Here is a 23,777-nt window from a genome sequence, read left to right as displayed (position 1 = left end):
TATTTTTATTTTTTTTCGTATTTATTTAATTGTAAATCTGATAAATAAATTTAGGTCTTGTGATCCAGATCTAGCAGTCGATCAGAGCAATAATAGAATCTGACACGAAATGTGGAAACCGCAACCATATCCTGAATATTAAACCGATCCATTACGTCTATTAGACTAGCTTATTTGCAGAGCAAGGCGAGCCAGGTTCATATGTATTGATCGCCGGATCGATCTTAACGATCTCTCTTATTGACTCATAAGCTCAAGGAGGCGTTAGCCCAGTTGAACGGTATATTTCGCATTAGTGATGGTTCTAATATCTTTCATTCATATTTTTGTCATTCCTACGTGAATATCCCTGGATATCCGCGGATACGGATACTTTTAAGCCTATTTCTTCTGGATATGGATACGGATACGGATAACTATATGTTGCCTGGATATGGATACGGATATGGATAACGAAAATTCTTATCCGTGCCGATCCCTATCAACGCAGATTCGACGAGACTGAGGCATATATTGTTAAGCAGAGTTCCCATGACTGAGGATCCAGCCATGTTGCCTAATGCGGGTCGATGACTTTAGCAACAAAATGAGCCGCACGGATGCAGGGACCACCCTATGCCCAGTCCCTTCCCACTCACGATGCCCACTACCACGCCTGGATGCGATTCAAGAAGAGCGCGATATTTGATGCACTTGCCTGTGATGGGACATACAGCTGTATGCTTCTGAATGCGATTAGCGGGATCTGTGTAGCAGAATACGCGCCAGGAAAATATTTCGTGCCTTGGACAGGAAAAGTTAGCGTGTGCCGGCGACGCAAGAAGCAGGGAGGCTGGGCAAGTCAGTCCACAACCGGCACTCTATATGCGTGAAATAGAATCTTCACAGCATTAAGGCTGTCCATTGAGAAACGTTTGGGTTTGACAGGCTAGATTTGGCAGATGCTTATCGGCTCGATATTATTGCATGACGGGGTCGACTGTATAATATGGCCCACACTCGGAGGTCTTCCTACACTTCTCTGTTTGCATATTTCAGATATCATTCTCTTTCATCTGAGCTGTTTGCAAAATGAATTTAGCGCTTCAGCAACAGATCCATAATGGTAAGCCTGTTGAGCTCAGGGATGACGCGAACAATATCGAATATGATAAACAAGAGCTCGAGGCTGAGCAACAGAAGACGGATCGAATTGTGAAGTACATACTTTCTCTGCCTACACCTCCTTGCAGCCCTGAGCACCAGACTGCCGCGGTCGAGGAACAGACTGCTGCAGCTGTAGGGAAGGAACAGTTTGAGATTATGAATGTTGATACAAAGAGTGAGGATCACTAATTTAATCTCTGAATGCGTTCGCTGACATACGGACAGAACTTCCTCGTCCAACACAGTGTTTTGCTGATGGTCTGCAATCACGAGACGTCTCGGATTTGTCGCGAGATATGTTATATATGCGTCGTCTTCAACCTGGCGCTCAAGATGGATCACCACTCAAGAAGCCGACCATAAGACATGTTCCTGCGAGACTGCCGTCAATCCAACATTATCCGCCTCGATCTACTTATGTCCCTCGTCAACAGCGACGCTGGGTCCCTAGGCAATTAAAGTCGACTGGCGATAATGCTGTTGGGATATCTTCTGCTGAGACTCTTCATTCCACAAAGTCGACGGAGATAATGCCGACTATGACTCCCATAGTGCCGCAGCACCTCAATGGTCTAAACATCGTGCTTGCATTGCCAACTTCCGGCTCAGCTGTTGAGTCGAAGATGAATGGTATGGCGGATTCTGTTAAGTTTCGTGAAGAAATCATGCCGGATGTGACACAATTGACTTGCACGATTCGGCAATGTTCGGAAACATCGTCAATTTACGCCGACAGTCTTCACGATAACGATTTTAATGGAATTCCTCCGGATCAGTCGCGATTCAAGCATGTGTGGATGCGGATTCATGATGATGAGCGGGTGATTGCGACGCGGAATGACAAGCAACCGAGTGGCCGAGTCCGCCACAGTAAGCGGAAAGTCTCCGCGAAATCCGAAACGTCTAGTGAATCTGCTACAAAGGCGATTCCTGTCGCCTCACCAGAAAACGAGGGTCCCGCGATACAGCAGAAGGTTACTTTTCAATATGCCGTGTCCGCGATGCTACTAAAGGGCAAGTCATCCAGGAAATTGATGGAAACCTGCGAGAGACCAGCATCGACCCAATCGTCGCCCTCCAACTCTAAGAATGGTCGCGGGTGCGCAACTACTTCCTCAACTACTTCCTGCGCTACCGACCTTTCCAACTCTGGCTCAGACACTTCTCCAACGCCTCGGGGGATATACAAGAAGGCGCACAGCAAGTTCGAGTCTTTCCGTCGGCCACGCGTGCCTACAGCTCATCATCCGCCGCATTCTCCGAAATGGCCGTTGATGTCACTTGACATACAAGACATTCGTAATTTAGATAGCGAGGAGGTTGCTGCACGATATAAGGAATACTTGGAGGACCGTAAACGAGACAAGCGACGTAGTCGGTATCAAGATAAATGGTCGTATGCGCGCGATGGGGATGGAAATTGTACATGTTGCAAGCTGGTCGATGCGTTTTCTCGAATATAGCATGCAACTGAACTGAAGAAAATAATATCTGCTATCGATGAGCATATGAGGTTTTTCCCTTTGAAGTAGTTCTGAAGCTTTACCAACTTGACGGAATAACCAACTTGACGAAATTATCAGCAGTACACTTCTACCGGCCCGCAGTTCGCAATAAATGTGAAGTTCTGTGGACCTTGACATGAGCATACGTAATGGGGGTGTGCGCCTTGCGTCGCCATTCGCTCTCCCCTGAGAAGACAAGAGTGTGTGCCCTAAATGGAATGGCGCCTCGTGAGAGGCGTTGAGATGCACGAGGATCTGCCAATGTCATGCCTCGCCCGCGAGGTTCCATTGTCAAACAACATGTCATGCTTTCGTTGCCATGCAGCGGTGCGGAATGAATCTGCACAAAGACTATGAAGCGGCCATAACGTAGCATAAACGTCGGTCTCTGTTCCATAGTGAGTACCTGACTGAGGTGATTGTCCAAATGGCTTTTATCAATGACCTCAATGGCGTCTCTCAATATGCCCTTCAACGAACGCAATATCGTTACATCGTCGGATTGCACGCCTCTATTATCCAAATTGATGTTGGATCTTCGGTACTTTGGATTAGAGTAGTACAATATCCGATGAATACAATATCCGATGAACTGCGATCTGGTGTTATACGTACTGGAGATTAAGGTTTGATAGCCAAAGTTGGGAGTATTCTATCACAAGCTACAGGGACATATTTATGCTTGCAAATTGTTTTGAGTGACAACAAATCTAGAAACTGTGGAGAATCTATCCCCGGGTTCATTCCGGACATAAATCTTGAGTCTGATTAGTTTACGACGTTGAACACGCGGATTTCGGTTCGGTCGATTTATGTGATCCTCTTTATGTACTTTTAGGGGTAATATGTCGTACATGTGGGAAATGGGTATTCTCACGTTTCACGGACAATAAAGATTCAATTAAGACTATCACCACTGAAATAATATACATGCAGTACAAACTAAATGTCAAATAAATCATTCATGGACTATTTTTGTCATTCAAGGGCAATAGCTCGGATTCGCATGGGTTCCTAACTGCGCTCCCAATCCGGGCAAATTAAAATTACCTCCAAACCTAACCTAATAAAACTTTAAAATCATACATCACCGTTTTTGCATCATACTCATATTGTGGCCGAATCATAAGCAGCTATTTTAGCGCTGGCTTTCGCCAGAAGTATTGTTTATGCACCTTTCTACAGCTTCGAATTCCGGGGTGACCTCTCAGTTCCTCTACGGCCGCCCGACGATGCTCATCCTCATCGTGTTCTGGAGTGTAATAGTAATGCTCCTCTAAACGCTTGCCTGATGCATCCTTGCCCTGGCGCTGTATCACACCGACACACGGAATACTCTTAATGATAGTGCGTAAGATCTCGACGGGAAGAGTGTTGGTGATTGGCAATGATGAGCGGAGCTCGGAAAGCGGCGTTGATGATAGTCGCGAATAAGCTAAGTGGGCGATAATGTGAATCTTCAGCTTGTTAAGATCGGGCTCAGGTTTGCTGGGTTTAGGTGTCGGAACGGGAATCGGTGTATATTCGCCGGTTTCGACCGGCGATGCTTCTCTAACTTCTGAGGGAATCACTCCTGAGGTTGTAATACTTGGACTGGCGATTTTAATGGCCGTTGTTGATTGAGCTGTACTCTGGTCGGCATTGCATTGACGATGCGAAGCTGACATCGACAAAGCTGCTGGGATATTTTCCTTCTTATCGACTCCCTTCCCACCGTTTTCCTCTCTATCTTCCCAGATCTTAAATCCAACCTTAGGATCACTCTGTTCCTCCGGAGACGCGTCGCGATCCGAGATAGTAGCATCTCTAGCCTTGTGCGAAACAAAGATCTCATCGTCCGTCTCGTCGTCCTCAACATCCGCAACGACCTCGACGCGTGCCCGCTCACCACAAACATCAATAATAACGTTAACATCAGCCGCAATCTCTACGTTTTCACCTTTTGCTAACGCGTATTCTCCCGTAGGCGTACCCACGCGCGCGCCATTCCAACCCAAGCACCGCACCTCGATCGCATTAGCTGACGAAATATACCGCGTCGCGACATGCACGCGTGAAATAAGCTTGTTGGTCCGGCTTAACACGACCGATGACGAGTTCGACGACCGGCCCAACGTCAGCTCGGCACCATTTCGGGGCACGCGCGCAAGCAAGACGGTCGATAGTGGCGCGCGTATGATCGGCTGCTGTGGCGCATCAATGAAGATATTATCCTCGTCGCCGTCAGAAGTAAATGCACGCGGTGCCTTCGATGGCGAGGACGCGTTCAAAGACGCGCTGGATGTCGGCGCGGGTGTCGGGTAAAATGTCTGGAGAGGCGGCAAACGCGACGCGATGTCGTCGTCCTCGCTGGGCACGATACGCTGGCGGCTGGGTGTACTTGAGAGGCCATCAGTCGGTGTATCTGCTCGAGCGCGTTTGCGAGATGGGGTGCGGTGCTTGAATGGCGATGAGGAAGAGGACTTGCGACCGGACACAGACGAGAATGATGCCGTCGGCTCGAAACTCGGGAGTAACGCGCGTTGGGTGGGGGCTGCGGCCGGAGGCGACGAAGGCGGGTATTGCCGGCCAGCCTTCAAAGTCATGGTAATTCCGCGCAAAAATGTAGAGTTGAGTCGCAGACACGCAGAGAAGGAATGGTGGATTGGTGGAGACGGCGAAGAGGGTTGTGGGAGGCGATGAGAGGAATCAGAGCACACGAAGAAAGTCAATCAATAGGGACTTCGCGAGGCTGTACACAACCCCGAAAGTAACGCGTCAAACAAAGTCAGCCACCAAAAAAAAAGATCGCCTGATAAAGCTTTGATTAAATGCGCGTAAAAAACTTCGGTGCCAATAAAGTATTAGCCGGAAGCGCGCGATGCGGACGAAAATTTTGAGAACCGAAGAATAATGAGTCGCGTTGGCATTAACTCGCGTACAATGGCAGAGTTGAATCCAACCATCAACGAAACGTTACCAACTGGTGCCAATACAGAACATATGCCGGTTTAGGGCGGTGCTGTCGGGGAACATTCCAAGGGGTCCAGACATCAGGCGCGCGGCGACGCGTTTTGCCCGTTGCGTCACTAGAATATGTAAATAGTCGCGCCGCGTTGAACCTTACCCACGACTGGAAACCGTGGACGCGCTCGTCAAGCCTTTGTGATATGGCAGTTATGCCATTTCCATCAATTACAGTTCGGGTGTGCCGTAGTCTAGGTTAAGGGCTTTTTCTTATTAGTGACTGCTTTTCTTGACTCTTAGGGCTTTAAGGTAGGGTTATGGGAAGATGCCCTCCTACCACAACGCAACACCAGTGTTGTAAGCGTCATGAATTTCTGTTGAGGAGCTAGGTATTGAAAGTCCGACTCGACAACTCCCTGTAGCAACAATAATAAACAATGACTAGTAAGTTCATATTTCAATGTGGAATGGTGGATTTGGTATTTATAGATATAAATATCGATTCGGCTGCAATTAATTATGGATGTAAATGAAGTGGAATATTATATACTAACTTGTTCAACAGAGGGAACTTCCAGCTTCGGTAAGCGCCACAACAAATCGCACACCTTGTGCCGACGGTATGCACTTACGTTGAAATTATGTTACTCTAAAGAGGTGGAATTATGTTTTAATACGATCATTACAGATGCGGTCGTCGTGCGTACCACATCCAGAAGTCTACTTGTGCTGCGGTGAGTTTAAATGATCGTGATTGCAACTACTGCTTTGTATAGGTTGCTAATATTGCATAGTGCGGGTATCCTGCGGCCAAAGTTCGCAAATGTTTGTGCCGTTTTCGATAGATTAGAAGACCCCTGACGGAACAGCGTTACTAACTGCTTTACAGTCAACTGGAGTGTCAAGGCTAAGAGAAGAAAAACGACCGGCACTGGCCGTGAGCGCTACCTCAAGCATGTTGATCGGCGATTCAAGAATGGCTTCCGCACCGGTGTTGCTCCTCCAAGCTCAAAGTCCGAATAGATGCGAAGAGCACGGAAATGAAAAGACTGGGATGGGTTAATGTTTCGAATTAGTATTTTATGTTGTGTATAAACTCAAAAGTATATTATAGGCAGGACTCATTGAAAGACTTGTATCAATACAGACATATAAGTTAATCTCCCACTGTCGTCTAACTAGCTTTATGACTTTTCATGCAAAGATACGCCGGTTATATCCGTTAATATTTTGGATTGAGAACTTTTGGATTTGAAAGGGATCAAGCAATGGATATGTGACTATGGAATAGAGAGGAGGGAATTGTCATGGGGCAGCGGATTGTGTCTACCGGGTCGCAGTGGCTGGGATCGACTGGATAATTTGTTGCACCGTATGGTACACCATTTTATTCGGGAACTATTCATTTGCGTCAGCATTGTTTACACTTAGCGAAGACATGCGCGACGTAATTTATATCCAGAATTGATTTCAGATTGGCCATACCGGCATATGTAAGACGGATAAATCCCGTGCCGCGGATAGTTTAGTTCTGCTGCCGCAAACTCGAAATGCGAAAGTGCGGCAGCAATCGACAATGGAGATATATCGCGGAACGTGTTAATTACAGTCAGTCGTTGATCTTTGATTGTTGCTGGGCGTGCTTGGCCGTGGGATCGGCACGAAGTTATATCAGTTGCCCGGAGCTGCCAGGTTGATGTTCAGGCCAACCGAGGCACGGCCACATGTGGTGGCGAAGCAAGGGATCAACAGAGGCAGTGCATGGGTTATGACGCAAGTGGCTGGGAGGAAGCGTGGAGAGATGTGGCTTGAGAGTTGACGCCACACCACCCCAAAGTGCGCCCGCTCCAGTCAATACAAATAATGTGTGGACGAGCTGGCCTACTGAACACACGCCTGGCACGCGCTTCCCATGACCTCCGTGGTGGTTTGGCTCGCCTCATCCACCTTATAAAGTCGTTGCTCACGTCACACACTTTCCTCCTAACTTTCTGTGCTTCTTCACATCCATCTCGTTTGTCCACTTTTACGATTCCTTCATTCATCACCCTCTCCGATATCCGCGATGTCCTCGTAAGTACGCTTCTCAATGATCAGATCGAACCTTGTAATGCTGACGCACCTGCCTCCAGATATGCCGACGTCACTGCCAAAAACGCGAGCCAAACCCCTCAGGAGGTACGTACCAATTCTTCTTCTCTGATGTCCTTATTTTCCAAATTCAAGCGCAAACGTCGGCGCAACAGTGTCGGCAGCAAGAACAGCAGGCGACTGGGACGGACAACGAAGTTTCTTCAGAGCTCTCTCATGAGCACTGCCACCACCCACACCATCCCGTTTCCTTCGACATCATCTACCAAGTCTAGTCGACACTCGCAGTTATCCCCGTCACCGATATCTGCGACTACAGCCTCCACTTCACCCTTGTCACGACGATCCTTGAATGTACCCCTCCGTCGGAAATCGACCAGATCACTTCATCGGATATTATTAGTTTTCTCAACGAAACGACGCGATTCGACAAGTACCTCCTTTACACGTGCACCCAGCAGTGGCAGTACTCTGAGCACGCGACCAAACTCATGCAGGCACTACTCGAGCATCACAAGTCGCGATGCCGATAAAATATCTGACTATGATCCGATGAACTGTCCTTTCGTCAACTCGAGTCCCATTATACCCACGACACCCACACCGACCTGCTCACAGCCTGCTCCGCTTGTTGCCGACATGACGATGCTAATACGAGATGAACGATCACTGACATTTAGCTTGTCTCAGAAATCTGCAAAGCCCGTGCCTGAGCTGGAGACGACGACCACGTCCATAATAGCACCAACCCCAATGGAGCCTGTTGCGTCACCACCACCAGCGGTTGCAGCAACGACTCCCGCCGAGCCAGAGAAGCCAGCCGACATCTCATCAGACGAAGTGTTTCCGGAACCAGAAAAGGCTCTCTTACCAGGTCATGACGCGCCCTCCGGTGGCTCGGATAAGGGCAAGAAGGCGAAGGGTAAAGAATATCCCTTCCTTGTGTCAGCGGCTGATTCGCTGAAGAAGTTCATTGCCTGCGCCAGCAATGACGTCGCCGCAGTTGTCCAACGGGCCAAAAGTGAGCTAAAGAATCCTGTTGTGACGTGCAATCTCGGAACTTGGACTGCCATTATTGCTAGTGCCACTTATTACTTCAATATAAAGAAGGGTGCGCTTCCATCTGTGTTTACTGGACCGAATGGGAAGTACGTGACTGCCGCTGCTATTACCTGCGCATTGGCTCTCACTGCTAGTGACATTGTCGTCTCGACTAAGAAGTATCCCAAGTACAGCAAGAAATAAACGGATTACTATTTGATAGAGAAGTGTTATGTATATTTTATTGAACGAAGCTTCAGTATTTTGGGTATATGAAGGGCGTTCCTGCTTATGTTTATTTTTGTAGCGCTGCGGTCATATAACAATACTCGCTACATTCCATGTTTACGTGTCGTGTCGTGTCGTGTCTGATTATTAAATGTACTATTATTAACTATAATCCATTCATTCTTGCGTGATTTAAATTCCATAGTGAGTGGATTCTTGCCGAAAAAGACCCGGTTCTCTCATATCGGTCGGATGCTTGTTAAATGGCTGGTCGTATCCGTGCATTGAAGTCGGCAATTGAACTTGACACCGCCACAAGATGTTTTAGGATAAAGTTTGTTGCATGTCGCAGAACTAAGAAATATCCCCAAAATAACATGCACCTTCACTATATTTCCCGCTGTACAGGTGGTCCGAGTCATTATAATATTACTTTTGGAGTACGACATGATTTTGGTCGACTAGTTATTGGTATCAGCTATTTAAATTCTTCTACATAAAGCATAGAAGTCTGGTGTCGAATTGGTAAGGGCATGCAATATGTGCATGTTGTCGATAATAAATGTTCCAGTGCCATAGTCTATCGAACGTTCTAGAGTACCCAAAATCGACTATGTTGCGCTATGGGATACAGCGGTATTGATGAGAGAACTGTGTTATATTCACGCTATACAGAAGTACACAAAATTTATCAATGAAAATATTTACATTCAAGCCCTCCACCGTTTATAACCACTCGCAAATGTCCCGGCTTGGTAACACCATTTCCCCTCTATGAATTCAAAAATACTGTACAAACATGACTTATCTATGTCATCGTCGAATCGTTTAGGAGCTGGGAGCCGGAGAAGGAGCTGCTGCAGTCTCCACCATAGTCACGGCTTCCTCCTGCTGTCGTTCGTCAATGTACCTCAAATCTTCGGCATAAGTCTCGGGGTACTTTCTAAAGCAGTTCTGCATGACCCTGTATAATGTTAATGCCATGGGTAACTAAATATGCCACAGTCCCGCCAAGTGTGAACTTACTCGAACAAAGGTACGCAATTCACACCTTTAGGCTCCTCCTCCGAGAATACAAAGCATGAAAAAGCTGCCTTGAATTCCTCTCCACAAGGACCATGCGCCATGCCACCGAGGCAAGGACAATCCCAGTTGATTTCCCCTGTTCGCGGGTTATAGGCGCCGTATTCCTCGTCCTCTGCAGATGAGCTAACGTCAATGCTATCCGGGCCGAGTTCAACTGTGGCTTGAGCAACAGCTGTGTCGAGGCTCTGTTGAATGTCGTCCTCGGCGATGTGGGGGACTGGAGTGGTCAATGGATCTGGGGGCGGACTCGCATCGATAACTGGCTCTGACTCGGCGGCGCCTTCAACGGGAGTCTCGGTAGTTTCCGCAGCAATAGGACGGTCATACAAAATAGAGGAGATTCCAAATCCAGAAGCGGCAAGAAGTACCGGGAGGACTATGTGGATGTGCTGCTTAGCGGCTGGCCTATTGATCGATGCTAGCGACTTCGAGGAGGCGAGTCTACGAGCAGAAGAAGCCACAGCTGCGGATCGGACGAGAGGTCTGATGAGCGATGGACGAATCATTATCAAAAATACGATTATTTGAGTGTGTAGAAATTGCAGTGAAAGTAGGTGGTGAAGAGTTGTGGACCGGAGAAGACTGGGGAGAAAGATGCTGAGAAATAAATTTCGGTCGGGAAGTTTAGATCTGTCAGCAATGTCCGAGCCGCAGGATGTCGTCGACAGCCGAAGAAAATGCTCAGTTACCGCTCGCGTCATGAACATAACTCCGTTTGACACAGCTTATTCCAGTCAACCAATGTTAGATGTGTTTCCGGAATGTTAGGTTAAAAAGAAATATTATAGCAGTATCTAGTTGAAGCGTACGCCGATTCGTTGATCATAATTCCACGGGTATACTGCATTTGGCGGTACCACTAATTTGAAATTGGGCGCAGATGGAAACAATTTTTTACTTCTAATCGTGTTGACGATTCAAAAAATTTGGGAAATGATATCGTATCCCGCTCACATCCTGAACCAGAGCCCGGACAGATCGGACAATTAATTCGTCCCGACTACTACGAACTACAACAATATTATTTTCAACATTACGCCATTAGGGGTGTTTGCAATAACATAGTCCGTGGCAATTAACGTTGTGGATCATGCTAGGAGGTGAGCTCGCAAGGTTAATTACTGCGGATCTAAATTCACCTTACCGGACATGTTCGCGGCTTCAGTTGTGGAGGAGCAGATTGTACATACCCGCGCTTAACGATATAATTATCGAGGCTTTTACGTTTCATATTTATTTAGATTCGATTATTGCAGCATATTGTAGTTAGTACCGATTGCACCTCCTCTTTGCGATATCCGCCGAAATTGAATTATGCCTGCAGCCACTCACAACTATGGACAGCTTCATGAAATTAAATATCTACCGGCTGGCGATCACATTCATTGAAGTACTTGAAAGGGAATCAATTTGATACACTGTTGATCTCTTCTAGTTGTGATTCGACTTGTGCAACGAACTAGGAGCAGGGTCCAACTCTGTCAATGGTTATATCATTTCACTAAATAACAACACCTCATCTTAGTTACCTACACAAGGATTCCAACGTGTTAGAAGAGATTGCGTAGTGTCATGGTGTGTGTATATTGGGCGCCATGTCAATTCAAGGCGCTATTGGTTGGTCGCTTTGTTGACTTGCCTAACGTCGGTTGATTTCACAATTCTCTCTTTCCTTCAGTTTCCACATCGCCACATCTGAGGTCCCTTCCAATATCATATGCCTCAGTACGGCCATTAAGTTTACGAATTCATGCTGTTCAAAGTACACCGTCATCTCTATTTTGGATACTTGGTCAACTAGCGTTCTGCACTCATGGGCTCGCGGCCCCTAAATACCAGTCCAGTAGGCGAGTTTCACCCGCATTCACAGTACTCCGAGCCGTCTACACCCCGATCGTCGATATTCTCGTCATGCTCGCCCCCGGGGACAGTCGACACGTCGTCTTCAGTTGAGTCGTCGACACCGCGCTCAGACGTTGGTTCATTCAGTCATACCAACCGCTTCCTCGACGTATCCCGGTCACAGGGAACCTACGCAAGCCACGACGCTGCTGCCGTCGACGAGAGTCGCACGACGCCACACACCGATACCGCTGTTGTCGTCGACGATGATGCGTCAGAGAACGAATGTGAAGATGCTAGCGTGGACTTCAACTTGGGTGACAACGGCGAGGTCCCCACGGCATCACCACCACCAGAATATCTCCAACGCCAGCTCGAGGTTGAGCGAGAGCTGGACTGGGAGGATGAGTCCGGAAATATTGTCGACCTGATCGAAGGGCCGTCAAATTCGACTGCCAAGGTAATTATGGAGATGGTCAACAACGCATCGAACCCCTCGACAGCGTCTAGTGAAGTCGTGATCGGCGTGCCTGAACTAAACGTTAAGTTGAATTCATGGTCATCATTTAACCAGAGTAGGTCTGTTAGCTTGCTATGTGGTGAGTCGCACTTTGCTAGCTTTCAGGCTCAGTCATCGAATCGCGATTCCAGACGCATCGGCGGTGGTCGGAGCGCACGCAAATCGGCACGATCGTTTCTAGGTGGTAGCAGAAAGTCCCTTGTTCCATATGACGTCGTCCCGTCGTCATCCAAGACCTGTCATAAGGAGGTCATGACCTTGAAGGGTCTCAGAAGATATTTATGGTCGTTTCAAACATCCTCGTTGGTTGGATTCAATAACGTCTCAGTGGACGGCAGTGCTTCGATGCAGTCATTGGCCTCGCTGAATCTCGTCGGCGCGTCAGAACTCCGATTCGGTAAGAGGCAAGCTCATGTTCCACAGTTCTCGTCGCAGCTGCGAAGGACCCACTGCTACGTCTCGTCCTTTAAATCGCCCGCAACCAGTTTCGGAGGACTTGGTAGCGCGTGTGACAGTGACGTGGAGATGGTAGATTGCGACTACTGCGAAGTGGGGAATGAGGATGTCGACATGATCGACGCCGATAAGATGGACGTCGATATCGCCATGCCACACGTATTATTGGAAAAGCCAAAGTACCGACCAGGCATCGTAGACGATTCTGACATTGCCATATATTTTTGCAGTTCGTCGTTCGACGACGATGACGCGTTCATTATGTGTACGCGTCGTAGTAGTTGAATACTTCTGCAATCTATGCTCTATATCAATATTGGACAGGGTCGGTGACATCTGAACGCCACTTGTCGTCGGTTGTAAAGAGTCATAGCGGAATTCCGTTCAACTAAAGGAAGATAACTACGATTTTTCGTGGCAGCTTTGCTACATTTTCCCAGGCCCATTCTGCAGAACTGCTGATGTTGCCGTTGTGTTCCTTTGAGCATCCAGTGATCGCAGTCGAGCGATCTTTCTTGCTGTCTATTTCTATAGTAGTTTAATGGACTCGGCACACGATACCTCTATATACGTCAAGGTCTAATGGGTTTCGGCGTGATCCATATGGTTCCTGAAAGGTTAATGGCTGCACACTATAGATTTTTCTGCACTGGATACTTTCGAAGCCGTCCGCGGAATTGTCCACATATAATCTATCATTCAGCATAGAGTGCAAGTCTATTGCAAAAACAAAACCAAGGACCATGACAGAAAGAGAAGCTAAGTGACATTCATTTCTGACATCACATTAGTACTGCCGTAATCAAGAGTACGTCACAATGTACATGGAATTGACAATGACTCAATCGACCAGAAACTATGAATCTAAGCAAGATTGGCTTATTTCTTAGCTTGTGGCCCGAAAGGTGGAGAAAGTCGGAGACGAAGAAGTGAAGAGGAGAGCAATTAATCACCCCATAAAATTGATGCGGGACATTACCTGTGAGTGTACAGATTACAGAAGACCATTTCGGTATAGGTACTACTATGACCGCTGAACCAGCCTTCTAGTATTGGATATCATAATTCAAGCGCAACTGCGCAAATAGGAGGATGCTATTTGAGCGTCAAATGGAAATGCTGTAGGAATTGATAGAGGGGCGATGGGGATCGAGACACAATCTGGAAGAAGGGTACGTGTAAGTAAAAGGAACTCATCCACAAGTGGAGCTGAAAAGATTATAATTTTGCGCTATAACTTATTCTTAACTGCCACGCAAATACAAGAGTAAGAATCGCATTAACTACATGAATTGTTAATTGTTAGTTTATTTCGCGGCAAATTAGAGCCCGTAGTAGACCTGCTAAGGGAGATGCAACACCTTGCATAGCAATTGAACGTGATAGATATATATGGCATATAAGTGAATTTGCGTCACAGTTATTTACTTCGAAAAATAAATTCCTAATGGCTTTCTGTGAATATGCTATTATCATTCGCTTTTTATTTGGTGTGCGACCTCTTCTCAATGCCGAAGAGGTGGTATGCATATGGATCCGATGGGGTTGTGGGGGCCAAGCTGTGCTCTGTGCGACTGCCAGGATTGAACCATATAATAGACTTCGGTAATTTAGGCGCGAATTGCCCCGGTTGTCACCCTTGGCTAGCGGCTTGGTGTCGTATAACAAAAATTGTTCCATACTTTATAGCTTGTTAGGTATTAAGGGTAAGTAATATGCATTGTATATTCTCATGTAGTGGGTTATGTGATATCTGATCTTGGAAATTCTCTCTAAAGGACCTCACCTGCTTGATCTCACTCTCGAGACCGATTAATCGTCCTCTCTCACATCCGCAACACACGAATCCACAACCTGCTCATAACACATCGCCGCCTCAGCGCATGATATCGGTAATATCGTATTTCCATGGTGGATGTAAGATATTAGTCTTAACCTCGGCGACGTCACGCATGAGCTAACCGAACCTCCGTAGCCGTCTAATGACGAGGACTCTCGTCAGCACCGCAGGGCTGCTTTGTTAAAGTTAAATGCAGCAGCATGGGCGGGCAAACGAGGTAAGTCGTATTGATATTTAAGTGTTTATTTTCCACTGACAACAGGTAAGATATTTTAAAGACCTCCGATCAGCTTGATTCCAGTTTGAAGAAGAATACGGCATTTATCAAACGGCTCCGAACATCTGTGAACGCGGATAACCAGGGAGCTCTTCTAAAGGAAATCAGCACTTTATCGCTGGAGAAATATTTGTCGGAAATAATTGGTGCAGCGGCAGAAGGTCTTGCAAAATGCCGTCTTACAAATGATATTTGGGCGGCGGTGGAAGTCACATCTGCACTACACCAACGATTTGGAACCGCATTCACGCCAACATTGATGTTATATCTACTTCGAGGATTTGCAACTCCAACCAGGGCACAGCTATCAACTCTGACACCTGAGCAACGCGAGAAAGAAGATAACTCACGGTTAGTACGACAGCGAGGCTTGCTGCGGCTATTGACGGAATATTGGTTCTGCGGAATAGCGCGAACAAGTGAGGATGCGAGATTAGCTGCCGACAGTGGAGCAAGTGTAGAAACAAAGTCATCGAGCCGGAGTAAAGGCAATGCGTCTGCGAGTCACCAGAATGGTGCACAGCTGAACGCGGCTGCGGATCCCATTCCGCTCGAGGTTCTAAGCGAGCTCTTAGGTACTGACACGAAAGAGTATACATATCTGCCACTTGCGGCTGCGTTTGTGAAGAACTTTGGATCTGAGATTTTAGGAGTATCTAAGATACGAGGTGAACGTCAAGAAGTAAACTCTGACGGTACATTGGTACAGACGGAGGACAAGCTGGAGGCTCCGACCACAGCAGACACATATGAAGGAGTCATGAATGAGGAACTAAGAAAGAAATTTAGAGCTGTCCTAGATACTTACAACAAAAGCCTGCAGGATTTCTTGGTCAAGCAGCACAGAGTATGTTACCGGTCGGTGGTTCGATGAGGAAATTCGGAAGCTGACGTTTGTTCAGTCTATTAAAGAACAGGAAAGGCGAAACAACGCTGCTTATATGAGATCAGGTGAAATATTTGAGGACCGGAAATCAACCTTTGAGAAGATGGTGAAAGCAGAAGAGAAAATGATCGCAAGCGCTCAAATGTATGGTCATTATATTGAATAATGAAGCTATATTTCTGACGTATGTAGTCTCGCGGATGCGCTTGATATGGAAATGCCGGATATTACGCAGGAAGATGGAAAAGAAGTTTCAGCTTTAAGTGCACAATTTTCTTTCACCAGGGCCGGTATAAATTCCAGTGGCGAGGCAAGTGATTTAGGTATATGGGAAGATGAGGATCAGAAGAAATTTTATGAAGATTTACTGGACCTGCGTTTACGAGTTCCGCAAGAGTTTTTCAACGTGGGAAAGAAGCCTCCCATAAAGGATGGAGAGAAATCCGACCGTCGAGAAGACCAATCGCCAGAACGCGAACGTGAAGAAGAGGTCAAAACTGACGATGATGGGGATGAATTTCTTGATGAGGACTTGGCATTGGTTGACGATAATGATGAAGCGGCTGCTATTCCGAATCAATCCATTGGAGCTCAGGTGGATCTCATTATCCATCGTCTACCAGATATGAACAGTCGTGATACAATAGACCAGCTTGCTATTGACTTCTGTTATCTCAATTCGAGAGCCTCGAGGGTACGCCTTATTCGCGCTGTGCAGAGCATTCCCAAAACCCGGCAAGATCTAATTCCTATGTACTCTCGCTTCATTGCCACTTTGAACAAATATATTCCGGACATTGGAGCCGAAGTCGTCAAATATCTCCAGCGGGAGTTTAAAATTCTTGTTCGCAAGCGTACAGTTACGTCGTCTGGAGGTCCTGACCGAGCCATTGGTGAAGCTCGGACGCGGAATATTAGGTATATTGCAGAGCTGGTGAAATTCAAAGTGATCCCCAATCACATCACATTTAACTGCATCAAAATTCTTCTCGATGGATTTGGAAGACATGAAATTGAGACGCTCAGCAATCTGCTTGACTCATGCGGTCGATTTCTGCTACGAGCGGAAGAAACACATGAGACCATGGGGCAGATGCTACATATTATGTGGAAGAAGAAAAGCGCACAGAATCTTGACGCTAGAGAGCGGATATTGCTGGAAAATGCGTTTTATTATGTCAATCCGCCTGAGCGACCGGCTATAGTTCAGAAGGAACGGTCTGTTATTGAACAGTATGTGCGCAAACTGGTGTTTGTTGATCTTAACAAGCGCACGTACCATCACGTATTGAAGCAATTTCGAAAATTGCATTGGGACGATCCAGAGACCGTTCGAGTCATTGACAAGGCATTTACAAAGATCTGGAAGGTCAAGTACGGCAATATTCATTTGATGACACTCATTGCTAGCTGTCTTATGAAGCATCATCAAGAATTCATCATACGACTGGTCGATTCTACATTGGAACACATTAGAGTTGGGTTGGAACTTAACATGTTCAAGTACAACCAACAGCGGATCGCGCAGGTTAAGTATTTAGGAGAGATGTACAATTATAGGATCGTGGACTCGCCAACAATTTTCGACACTTTGTACACGATCATTGGATATGGCCATGAGGGTGGAAGACCACAGCCGGGGAGATTCACGCCTCTTGATCTAGCAGATGACTACTTCCGGATTAGGTTGGTGTGCACGCTGCTGGAAACGTGTGCGGCGTATTTTGATCGTGGCTCGGCAAAGAAGAAGTTGGATCTCTTTTTAGCATTCTTCCAGTACTACCTATTCACGAAGTTGACGCCATTGCCGATGGAAATTGAATTTAACGTGCAGGACACACTGCAGATGATTCGTCCGACATTAAGGGTGTGCACGAATCTGGAAGAAGCGGCTACGGCATTAACCGAGGCCATGACAGCGGCATTTGGAGAGATGGAATTGAATTATCTCGAACAAGAAAGAGAAGATGAAGAAGATGGACGACTGGAAAGAGCCGATGAGGATGAAGACGATGATGCTGAAGATGATGAGGAGGATGAGATTCCTGTTGCGGATAGAGAATCTGCTTCGTCCGAAGAATCGTCCGTTGAGTCCTCTGACGATGATGAAGAAGAAGAAGATGATGATGAGGAAGAAGACAGAGGTCGCGGTCAGTCAAATCCCATTGAGGACGAGGAGTTTGACCGGGAATTCTCGAAGATGCTGGCAGAGAGCTTGGAGTCTCGCAAATTTGAAAGACGGTCGGCTTTCGACGTGCCGTTACCAGTTATGAGGTCCATTCAACCGCAGCAGCACTATTCGGTCGTGGATATGACTGCGAAGAACTCTGAACAGCTGGAGAATATGAGAGAGCCGAGCCCGACGAAGAACGTACAATTTCGTGTACTTACAAAGAAAGGCAATCGACAGCAGGTGCGTCATCCGTGATTATGATCCACAGTTGGGGTGTTTCTGTTTGTACTGATGTGATGTAGATTCATACAGTTGATGTGCCGGCGGACTCGGCTATTGCCATTTCGACCCGCATGAAGCAAAAGGCAGAGCAGGAGGAGCGTCAGCGCATAAAGAACCTTGTATTGAATTATGAAAGAAGCGGCTAACCAGCGTTGAATCTATTTTGCTATTATATATAATTAACCTCGGTCCATGTACGACTTAAAGATTGGACCAGTGTGATTCGCGTGGTTTGTCCACATCCGAACCCCGCAGTCGTGGAGGACGTCTACAATTTGAGCACTACCAAAGTTGGACCGCTTAATGGTATCAGTTGATTGCGAATTCGAGTTGTGTATCACATCTGAGCGGGTCTGGCGGATCTATGGTCTCAAATTTACTATGGTTAATCAGATATAAGTTGTCGTTAGAGCAATACGGGGTACCAGTCGACACGATGGCCGGGTCTGGTGATATGAATCGAAGCAGATGCAGATGAATACGGATGGATGACGTAAATAGTCCAAAAATAATGCGTAACTTATAGACTTTAAAGATGAGCTGAAGAATGCATATTGTCGCTGTCAGCCGCTATGTGGCGGCGTCATTCCCCTCATTTTCATGGGCAGCCAGCAGCCAGAGTCTACTGCGTACGCGTACACGAACCAGCGCTAATCCTAATCACTACAGGTATGTAAAGTAGTCAGAGATCGGAAGTCCGCGTTGTATTTTGAAATTCGCAAGTGTGCTGGAAATAAAAGTTCGGAGATAGTCCGCGTTAACTAATTAAGCTTTCTCTCCATCAGGTGTAGTTAAAGTCCCAAAGAGGAGCGGTTGGCAGAAGCGTGTGAATCTCCAAGATAATTAGATAAAGTAAAATCACATCGAATTAATATATATCCGGCTATGGTTCTTTCGTAGATTCAAACGCGGTCTGCATTTTACTCACTTCGACGGCAATGTTCGGAAGACAATGAGCAAATATAGATAGAGCTTGATGACCGTCGTGGCTTGCTGACTTTCACGTTCACGCCTCTTCATAGAGCGTCAGCGAGGCTCCATAAACGGGCTAGCCAACAGTAATATTTGGTCTCCATACTCGTGCGCCTACTGCTAAAGTATGCACCACGGTAAACCTAATACTCTATAATTACGTATACAATTAAGGTTTAGACTTTCCTACTACAGTAGCGTACATTAGTATTGTGTGCAAATTGAGAAGTTAGGTCCCTGGTGTGTGTGAAATATTCTACTACCTGCAAACTCATGAACAAGCCAGTCATCTTGGACGAATCGCCAACTTTATTAGGAAAATATAGCAGGCGACATTTTGTCATTTTCGACGCAGTTTTGAAGTTGTCACGAATTCAAATACGATCGCCAATCACTACTGAATTGGCAGCATAGACGAGGTAGTTGTTACTACAAAAAAAAGAGAGCTGTGCGATATGGCCCCGAAGCGATCGTCCTCTGGGTCAGTGGCACAATCAACAAAAAGCCACGGCGGAAAGAAGAAGCACCAAAATAATGTGGAAAATGGATCGGCGACGGTTAGTGCACCGGAGACTGTGCAGAATAAGGCGACAAATGCGGTGGTGAGTTGAGTTGTTCGCTACAATTAGAGCTGGTAGCATTGGGACTAACAGTTGGATTGATTGCAGATGGAGAAAGAGAAAAAGAAGCAGAATTTTATTGTGCGGACAGTATGGACTATTGTGATGATTGCTGGATTTTTCATCCTACTTGCTGCGGGACATATTTGGATTATGGCACTTGTGACTACGATCCAGATTTTGACATTTAAAGAAGTTATTGCTGTGGCTAACGAGCCGGCTCGGGAAAAGAAACTACCGTATGGAAAAGTCATTAATTGGTACTTTTTGGCTACAACGATCTACTTTTTGTATGGCGAAAGTGTCGTTTATTATTTCAAGCAGGTGGTTCTTGTTGATTATTACTTGTTGCCATTTGCGACGCATCATCGATTCATCTCATATATGCTCTATATTATTGGTATGAAGTCGTAAAGTACCGTGGTGGTGTGTTCGTTAACGCAGGAATAGGATTCATGATTTTCGTGTCGTCATTAGAAAAGGGTCATTACAAGTTCCAGTTTGCTCAGTTTGCATTCACGCACGTTACTCTCTTGCTTGTTGTCGTTCAGGCACATTTCATCATGAACAATATTTTCGCTGGCATGTTCTGGTTCTTTTTGCCTGCGTCACTGGTAATTATTAATGACATCTTCGCATACTTGTGCGGTATCACATTCGGCCGAACACCGCTTATCAAGATCTCGCCGAAGAAGACTGTTGAGGGATTTGTGGGCGCATGGATCTCGACTATTATTATTGGAATGATTCTTAGTCATTTCTTGATCAAGTGGAAGTACATGATCTGCCCTATTACTGTATGTTAATACTTTTAGTGGGTAGCGGTGCGATTTTGCTAACAGTTGTAGGATTTCTCTGCCAACGCCTGGTCAGGACTCGCTTGTGAGCCTAACCCAGTGTTCGTGAGGCAGACATTTGCGGTACCATCGTTCCTGGTTCCATTGTTGCACCGCAAGACGTACGAAATCGAACCAATTCATTTCCATGTGATGGTGATGGCATCATTCTCGTCGCTGATTGCCCCATTCGGCGGGTTCTTCGCGTCAGGATTGAAGCGGACGTTCCAGATCAAGGATTTTGGCGACACGATCCCAGGACACGGAGGTATCACTGATAGGATGGACTGCCAGTTCTTGATGGGATTCTTCTCGTACATGTACTACGATAGTTTTATTGCCACTCATCATCTCCGGGTAGGAAGCGTTCTTGAGACGGCGATCCAGAGTTTGACGCTAGCGGAGCAGATGCAACTTGTGTCGTCGCTACACAAGTATTTGTACAATCAGGGATATATTACAGACGAGACGCTTGAATGTTTGGAGAAGATAAAGTCGTAGTCTAATTTTTTTTGGAAATTGGGGCGGGCGAGTAAGGTCACTCTTTCGATGGTACGGCTGTGGACGTATCGGTACTGGGAAAGATGTGGATGTCCGCGAGCAAGATGTGTATGATATGCCTCGGTTAGACGGCGAAACTTGTCTAGCTCTTATTACGAAATTATCTTTTTGACTGGAATATTGGAAGATGTATTTATATGACGAATATTGTGAACATAATAGCGTCGCATTAATATTCATGATAATTATTGTTTAGTGGATTCATTTCTTGCGTTCTCTGTGTCCTCGTGAAAATGCAGCATCTCGGAAGTGTCAGGTAGACGAGATGAGAGGCATGATGGAACGTAGGCCAGTTGGTTAATGATCAGCATGAGTGGGTACTTTCTCGACGATGTGCTTTACTCTGCCAATACTTGATCGACCGGTAAATTCAGGGCTGACCCGGACAGGCGTGAACGGATGTGTACTCTCTACTTTCCATCGGATTCTCGGAACCTTGTGGCCTGGACCTGTGTTTAGGAGTACTCTTTTTGCTGAAGCTGACGGCGCCAACTAATGCGGTCTACTGGCAATACCAGTATTAAGGTAAGGCGATCACTGATAAGATACGTCTCGATATGTAAATTGTCACTGTAGACTAATTGACCCTTAACCGACGATTAAAACGATACTAGGGTTTAATTTGCATCTGCCTGGGAGTCTAGTACATTTTGTGTATATAGTTCATATATGAACTATTGATGATTGCATCATTGGTCATTAATTTGATTTGCCACTTCGTGTCGCGAGACACGCTGCTGGTTTCAGATACATCCGCGCGGCTAGGATCGATCGAGAGCGGTACCGTTGAGGATCAGACAGCATAGGAGGCTAGGTGGTTTCGACTAATGTTCTTGCAAGTATTATTGAGTTATCGATTTCGTGTGAAGACATAGTTTTCATGATACTGCTGGACTACTTTGAGTGGACATCATTTGGGAATTCAGCGGTCGGGGGCTATGCATTTGCAGGTACAATACGTGTTCAGTATGACAAGATCATGAGTGTATTTATATGAACAGACTGCATTCTGCTTCCTGAATGACCTTTCTCACTACCCTTGGATGACCAGGAACTGCGGGCTGACAGAGGTGATTTATCTACATCTTATAACCCAACAGTCGCATCGTTAGGCTGGACTGACTTGCATAGGGTTATCGGCTGATTGTCCGAAGCACGTGCAGCACAAGAAGTGCAAAGTGGTCTGCTACGCGCTAAGCCTGTTGTGGACTAGCGGTTGCACTCTTAACAATGTCTGCGGGTTCCCACGGGATGGCATCCGTTGGAAACTATTATTCCCGTAATGTCTATAATAGTCTATCGTATATAATTCAGGAGCACGATAAGCGTGGCACATGTATGCTTGGTGTCAATCTGTCATTGAATATTGGCCTGCGGCGTTATATTCCATTATTGTAAGATAATGGATGATGGAGCTGAGGCTGCGTGAGTGCAGTGCGAATCTTTGAAGTGACAAAAAAAGCATTGCAGTCTACACGCTCATCCAATCGCGCCTACTCGTACTCGGATTACATTTGAAGTGTGCAGGAAGCATGCTTAGTCGCGTTTCGTATCCCACTTTTCCCGCTTTGCATCCAGCCACCGGAGCTTAGAGCTTCTCACCAGAGCTGCTTAATCGAAAACAAGGTTCATATTATTACCCCTGTTGGTAGTCCGAGGAAAATCACCTGCGCGCACTTTACTCAACAGCCCTGCGCGGACATCCAGCCACCGCGCTAAACTCTAAACTTGTTTCCCTTGCGGCACAAGTATCAGCTTGCAAATGACTTGAGCCGTGTGTATGACATCCGGCCATATACATGACATACGAATTATATGAACAATGAGTAAGCGACCATCACAATACTGGTAAATGTCTATCATTTGGAGTGCTCATATGATAGAATTTAAGCGCCACTGCATTTTGATGATACGAACAGCAACTAGAACATAACGACTGCTGCTGTTTGTGCGTGCTGACGCAGGTTGATTGTAGACAAGGAATTAGGGGCACTGCTCACAAAATGCACACCTATTACGCCTTACGCACCGAGCAGATGTACTTCAGGAGTTACAAGAATCAACAAACGATTGGCTGGCTGTCTGGCTGGTCTCATCTCAATAACACTTACCAAACACACTACTAGCCCCTGTGTACTAGCACCTCAGTTCAAAGCGCTTGTACAGCGTTGACGCGTTTCTGGTGATCCCGCGCTGTATAAACTTATTGACTGACGAATTAACTTCGAGTCGCGAGTCGGAATAGGGACGGGTCAGCCGGCTGTGTCGAGCGACAGCCGGTTACGAAAATAGCCAATTATTGCCGGTGAACGTTTACATGTTTATTCGTATTTTTGTTGTTGATCCTTTATACTTTTCGAAACGTCTCAGGGAGAAACAGATAACCGTTACTCTGGGACAATCGGAGCGAGCCATCGGAAGGTGTCGATCGGCAGCCGGAAAAAAAATTAAGCGAGTGTGCCGCCATGT

At 46.3% G+C, this 23,777-nt stretch overlaps 8 protein-coding genes across 8 annotated transcripts; 6 read left to right on the top strand and 2 right to left on the bottom strand.

Annotated features, from left to right (window-relative positions):
* The first annotated feature begins 972 nt into the window (after positions 1–972).
* Positions 973–2,674, top strand: V1508DRAFT_106195 (uncharacterized protein). Its single transcript, XM_066935846.1, has 2 exons — positions 973–1,321; positions 1,372–2,674. The coding sequence occupies exons 1-2, from the start codon at positions 1,072–1,074 to the stop codon at positions 2,607–2,609; spliced, it is 1,488 nt and encodes a 495-aa protein (XP_066796188.1). The 5' UTR covers positions 973–1,071; the 3' UTR covers positions 2,610–2,674.
* An 855-nt stretch (positions 2,675–3,529) lies between these two features.
* On the bottom strand, positions 3,530–5,688 carry V1508DRAFT_416218 (uncharacterized protein). The gene has a single exon (XM_066940176.1). It carries the CDS (start codon positions 5,234–5,236, stop codon positions 3,785–3,787), a length of 1,452 nt encoding a protein of 483 aa, XP_066796187.1. The 5' UTR covers positions 5,237–5,688; the 3' UTR covers positions 3,530–3,784.
* A 346-nt stretch (positions 5,689–6,034) lies between these two features.
* Positions 6,035–6,620, top strand: V1508DRAFT_397085 (60S ribosomal protein eL37; the record flags this gene model as incomplete). Its single annotated transcript, XM_066938136.1, has 5 exons — positions 6,035–6,041; positions 6,163–6,217; positions 6,286–6,331; positions 6,392–6,422; positions 6,487–6,620. The coding sequence occupies 5 exons, from the start codon at positions 6,035–6,037 to the stop codon at positions 6,618–6,620; spliced, it is 273 nt and encodes a 90-aa protein (XP_066796186.1).
* A 1,042-nt stretch (positions 6,621–7,662) lies between these two features.
* On the top strand, positions 7,663–8,933 carry V1508DRAFT_397084 (uncharacterized protein; the record flags this gene model as incomplete). Its single annotated transcript, XM_066938135.1, has 2 exons — positions 7,663–7,670; positions 7,730–8,933. 2 exons carry the CDS (start codon positions 7,663–7,665, stop codon positions 8,931–8,933), a joined length of 1,212 nt encoding a protein of 403 aa, XP_066796185.1.
* Positions 8,934–9,596: 663 nt separating this feature from the next.
* Positions 9,597–10,655, bottom strand: V1508DRAFT_416210 (uncharacterized protein). Its single transcript, XM_066940175.1, has 2 exons — positions 9,984–10,655; positions 9,597–9,921 (listed from the first exon to the last, which is right to left on the bottom strand). The coding sequence occupies exons 1-2, from the start codon at positions 10,547–10,549 to the stop codon at positions 9,786–9,788; spliced, it is 702 nt and encodes a 233-aa protein (XP_066796184.1). The 5' UTR covers positions 10,550–10,655; the 3' UTR covers positions 9,597–9,785.
* Positions 10,656–11,856: 1,201 nt separating this feature from the next.
* On the top strand, positions 11,857–13,146 carry V1508DRAFT_397082 (uncharacterized protein; the record flags this gene model as incomplete). The annotated part of the gene is made up of 1 exon (XM_066938134.1): positions 11,857–13,146. The coding sequence occupies one exon, from the start codon at positions 11,857–11,859 to the stop codon at positions 13,144–13,146; it is 1,290 nt and encodes a 429-aa protein (XP_066796183.1).
* Positions 13,147–14,769: 1,623 nt separating this feature from the next.
* Positions 14,770–18,465, top strand: V1508DRAFT_397081 (armadillo-type protein; the record flags this gene model as incomplete). The annotated part of the gene is made up of 6 exons (XM_066938133.1): positions 14,770–14,778; positions 14,837–14,918; positions 14,969–15,825; positions 15,881–16,008; positions 16,057–18,277; positions 18,340–18,465. 6 exons carry the CDS (start codon positions 14,770–14,772, stop codon positions 18,463–18,465), a joined length of 3,423 nt encoding a protein of 1,140 aa, XP_066796182.1.
* A 1,098-nt stretch (positions 18,466–19,563) lies between these two features.
* V1508DRAFT_385453 (cytidylyltransferase family-domain-containing protein) lies at positions 19,564–21,527 on the top strand. Its single transcript, XM_066937800.1, has 4 exons — positions 19,564–19,893; positions 19,960–20,311; positions 20,362–20,708; positions 20,760–21,527. The coding sequence occupies exons 1-4, from the start codon at positions 19,747–19,749 to the stop codon at positions 21,246–21,248; spliced, it is 1,335 nt and encodes a 444-aa protein (XP_066796181.1). The 5' UTR covers positions 19,564–19,746; the 3' UTR covers positions 21,249–21,527.
* The last annotated feature ends 2,250 nt before the right edge of the window (positions 21,528–23,777 follow it).

The sequence above is a fragment of the Lipomyces doorenjongii genome, assembly GCF_038497915.1.
Source record: "Lipomyces doorenjongii strain NRRL Y-27504 unplaced genomic scaffold V1508scaffold_20, whole genome shotgun sequence".
In the NCBI taxonomy this organism is placed as follows: Eukaryota; Fungi; Ascomycota; class Lipomycetes; order Lipomycetales; family Lipomycetaceae; genus Lipomyces; species Lipomyces doorenjongii.
The sequence above is the reverse complement of the archived record's forward strand: the minus strand, read 5'-3'. Positions and strand labels throughout refer to the sequence as shown.

Excerpts from the sequence above, each read along its gene's own strand:
- V1508DRAFT_106195 (XM_066935846.1), top strand. The coding sequence starts at position 1,072 with ATGAATTTAGCGCTTCAGCAACAGATCCATAATGGTAAGCCTGTTGAG. Across the intron at positions 1,322-1,371 it reads TATGAATGTTGATACAAAGA|AACTTCCTCGTCCAACACAG; the intron begins GTGAGGATCACT and ends ACATACGGACAG.
- V1508DRAFT_416218 (XM_066940176.1), bottom strand. The coding sequence starts at position 5,236 with ATGACTTTGAAGGCTGGCCGGCAATACCCGCCTTCGTCGCCTCCGGCC.
- V1508DRAFT_416210 (XM_066940175.1), bottom strand. The coding sequence starts at position 10,549 with ATGATTCGTCCATCGCTCATCAGACCTCTCGTCCGATCCGCAGCTGTG. Across the intron at positions 9,922-9,983 it reads AATTGCGTACCTTTGTTCGA|GGTCATGCAGAACTGCTTTA; the intron begins GTAAGTTCACAC and ends AACATTATACAG.
- V1508DRAFT_385453 (XM_066937800.1), top strand. The coding sequence starts at position 19,747 with ATGGCCCCGAAGCGATCGTCCTCTGGGTCAGTGGCACAATCAACAAAA. Across the intron at positions 19,894-19,959 it reads ATAAGGCGACAAATGCGGTG|ATGGAGAAAGAGAAAAAGAA; the intron begins GTGAGTTGAGTT and ends GATTGATTGCAG. Across the intron at positions 20,709-20,759 it reads ACATGATCTGCCCTATTACT|GATTTCTCTGCCAACGCCTG; the intron begins GTATGTTAATAC and ends TAACAGTTGTAG.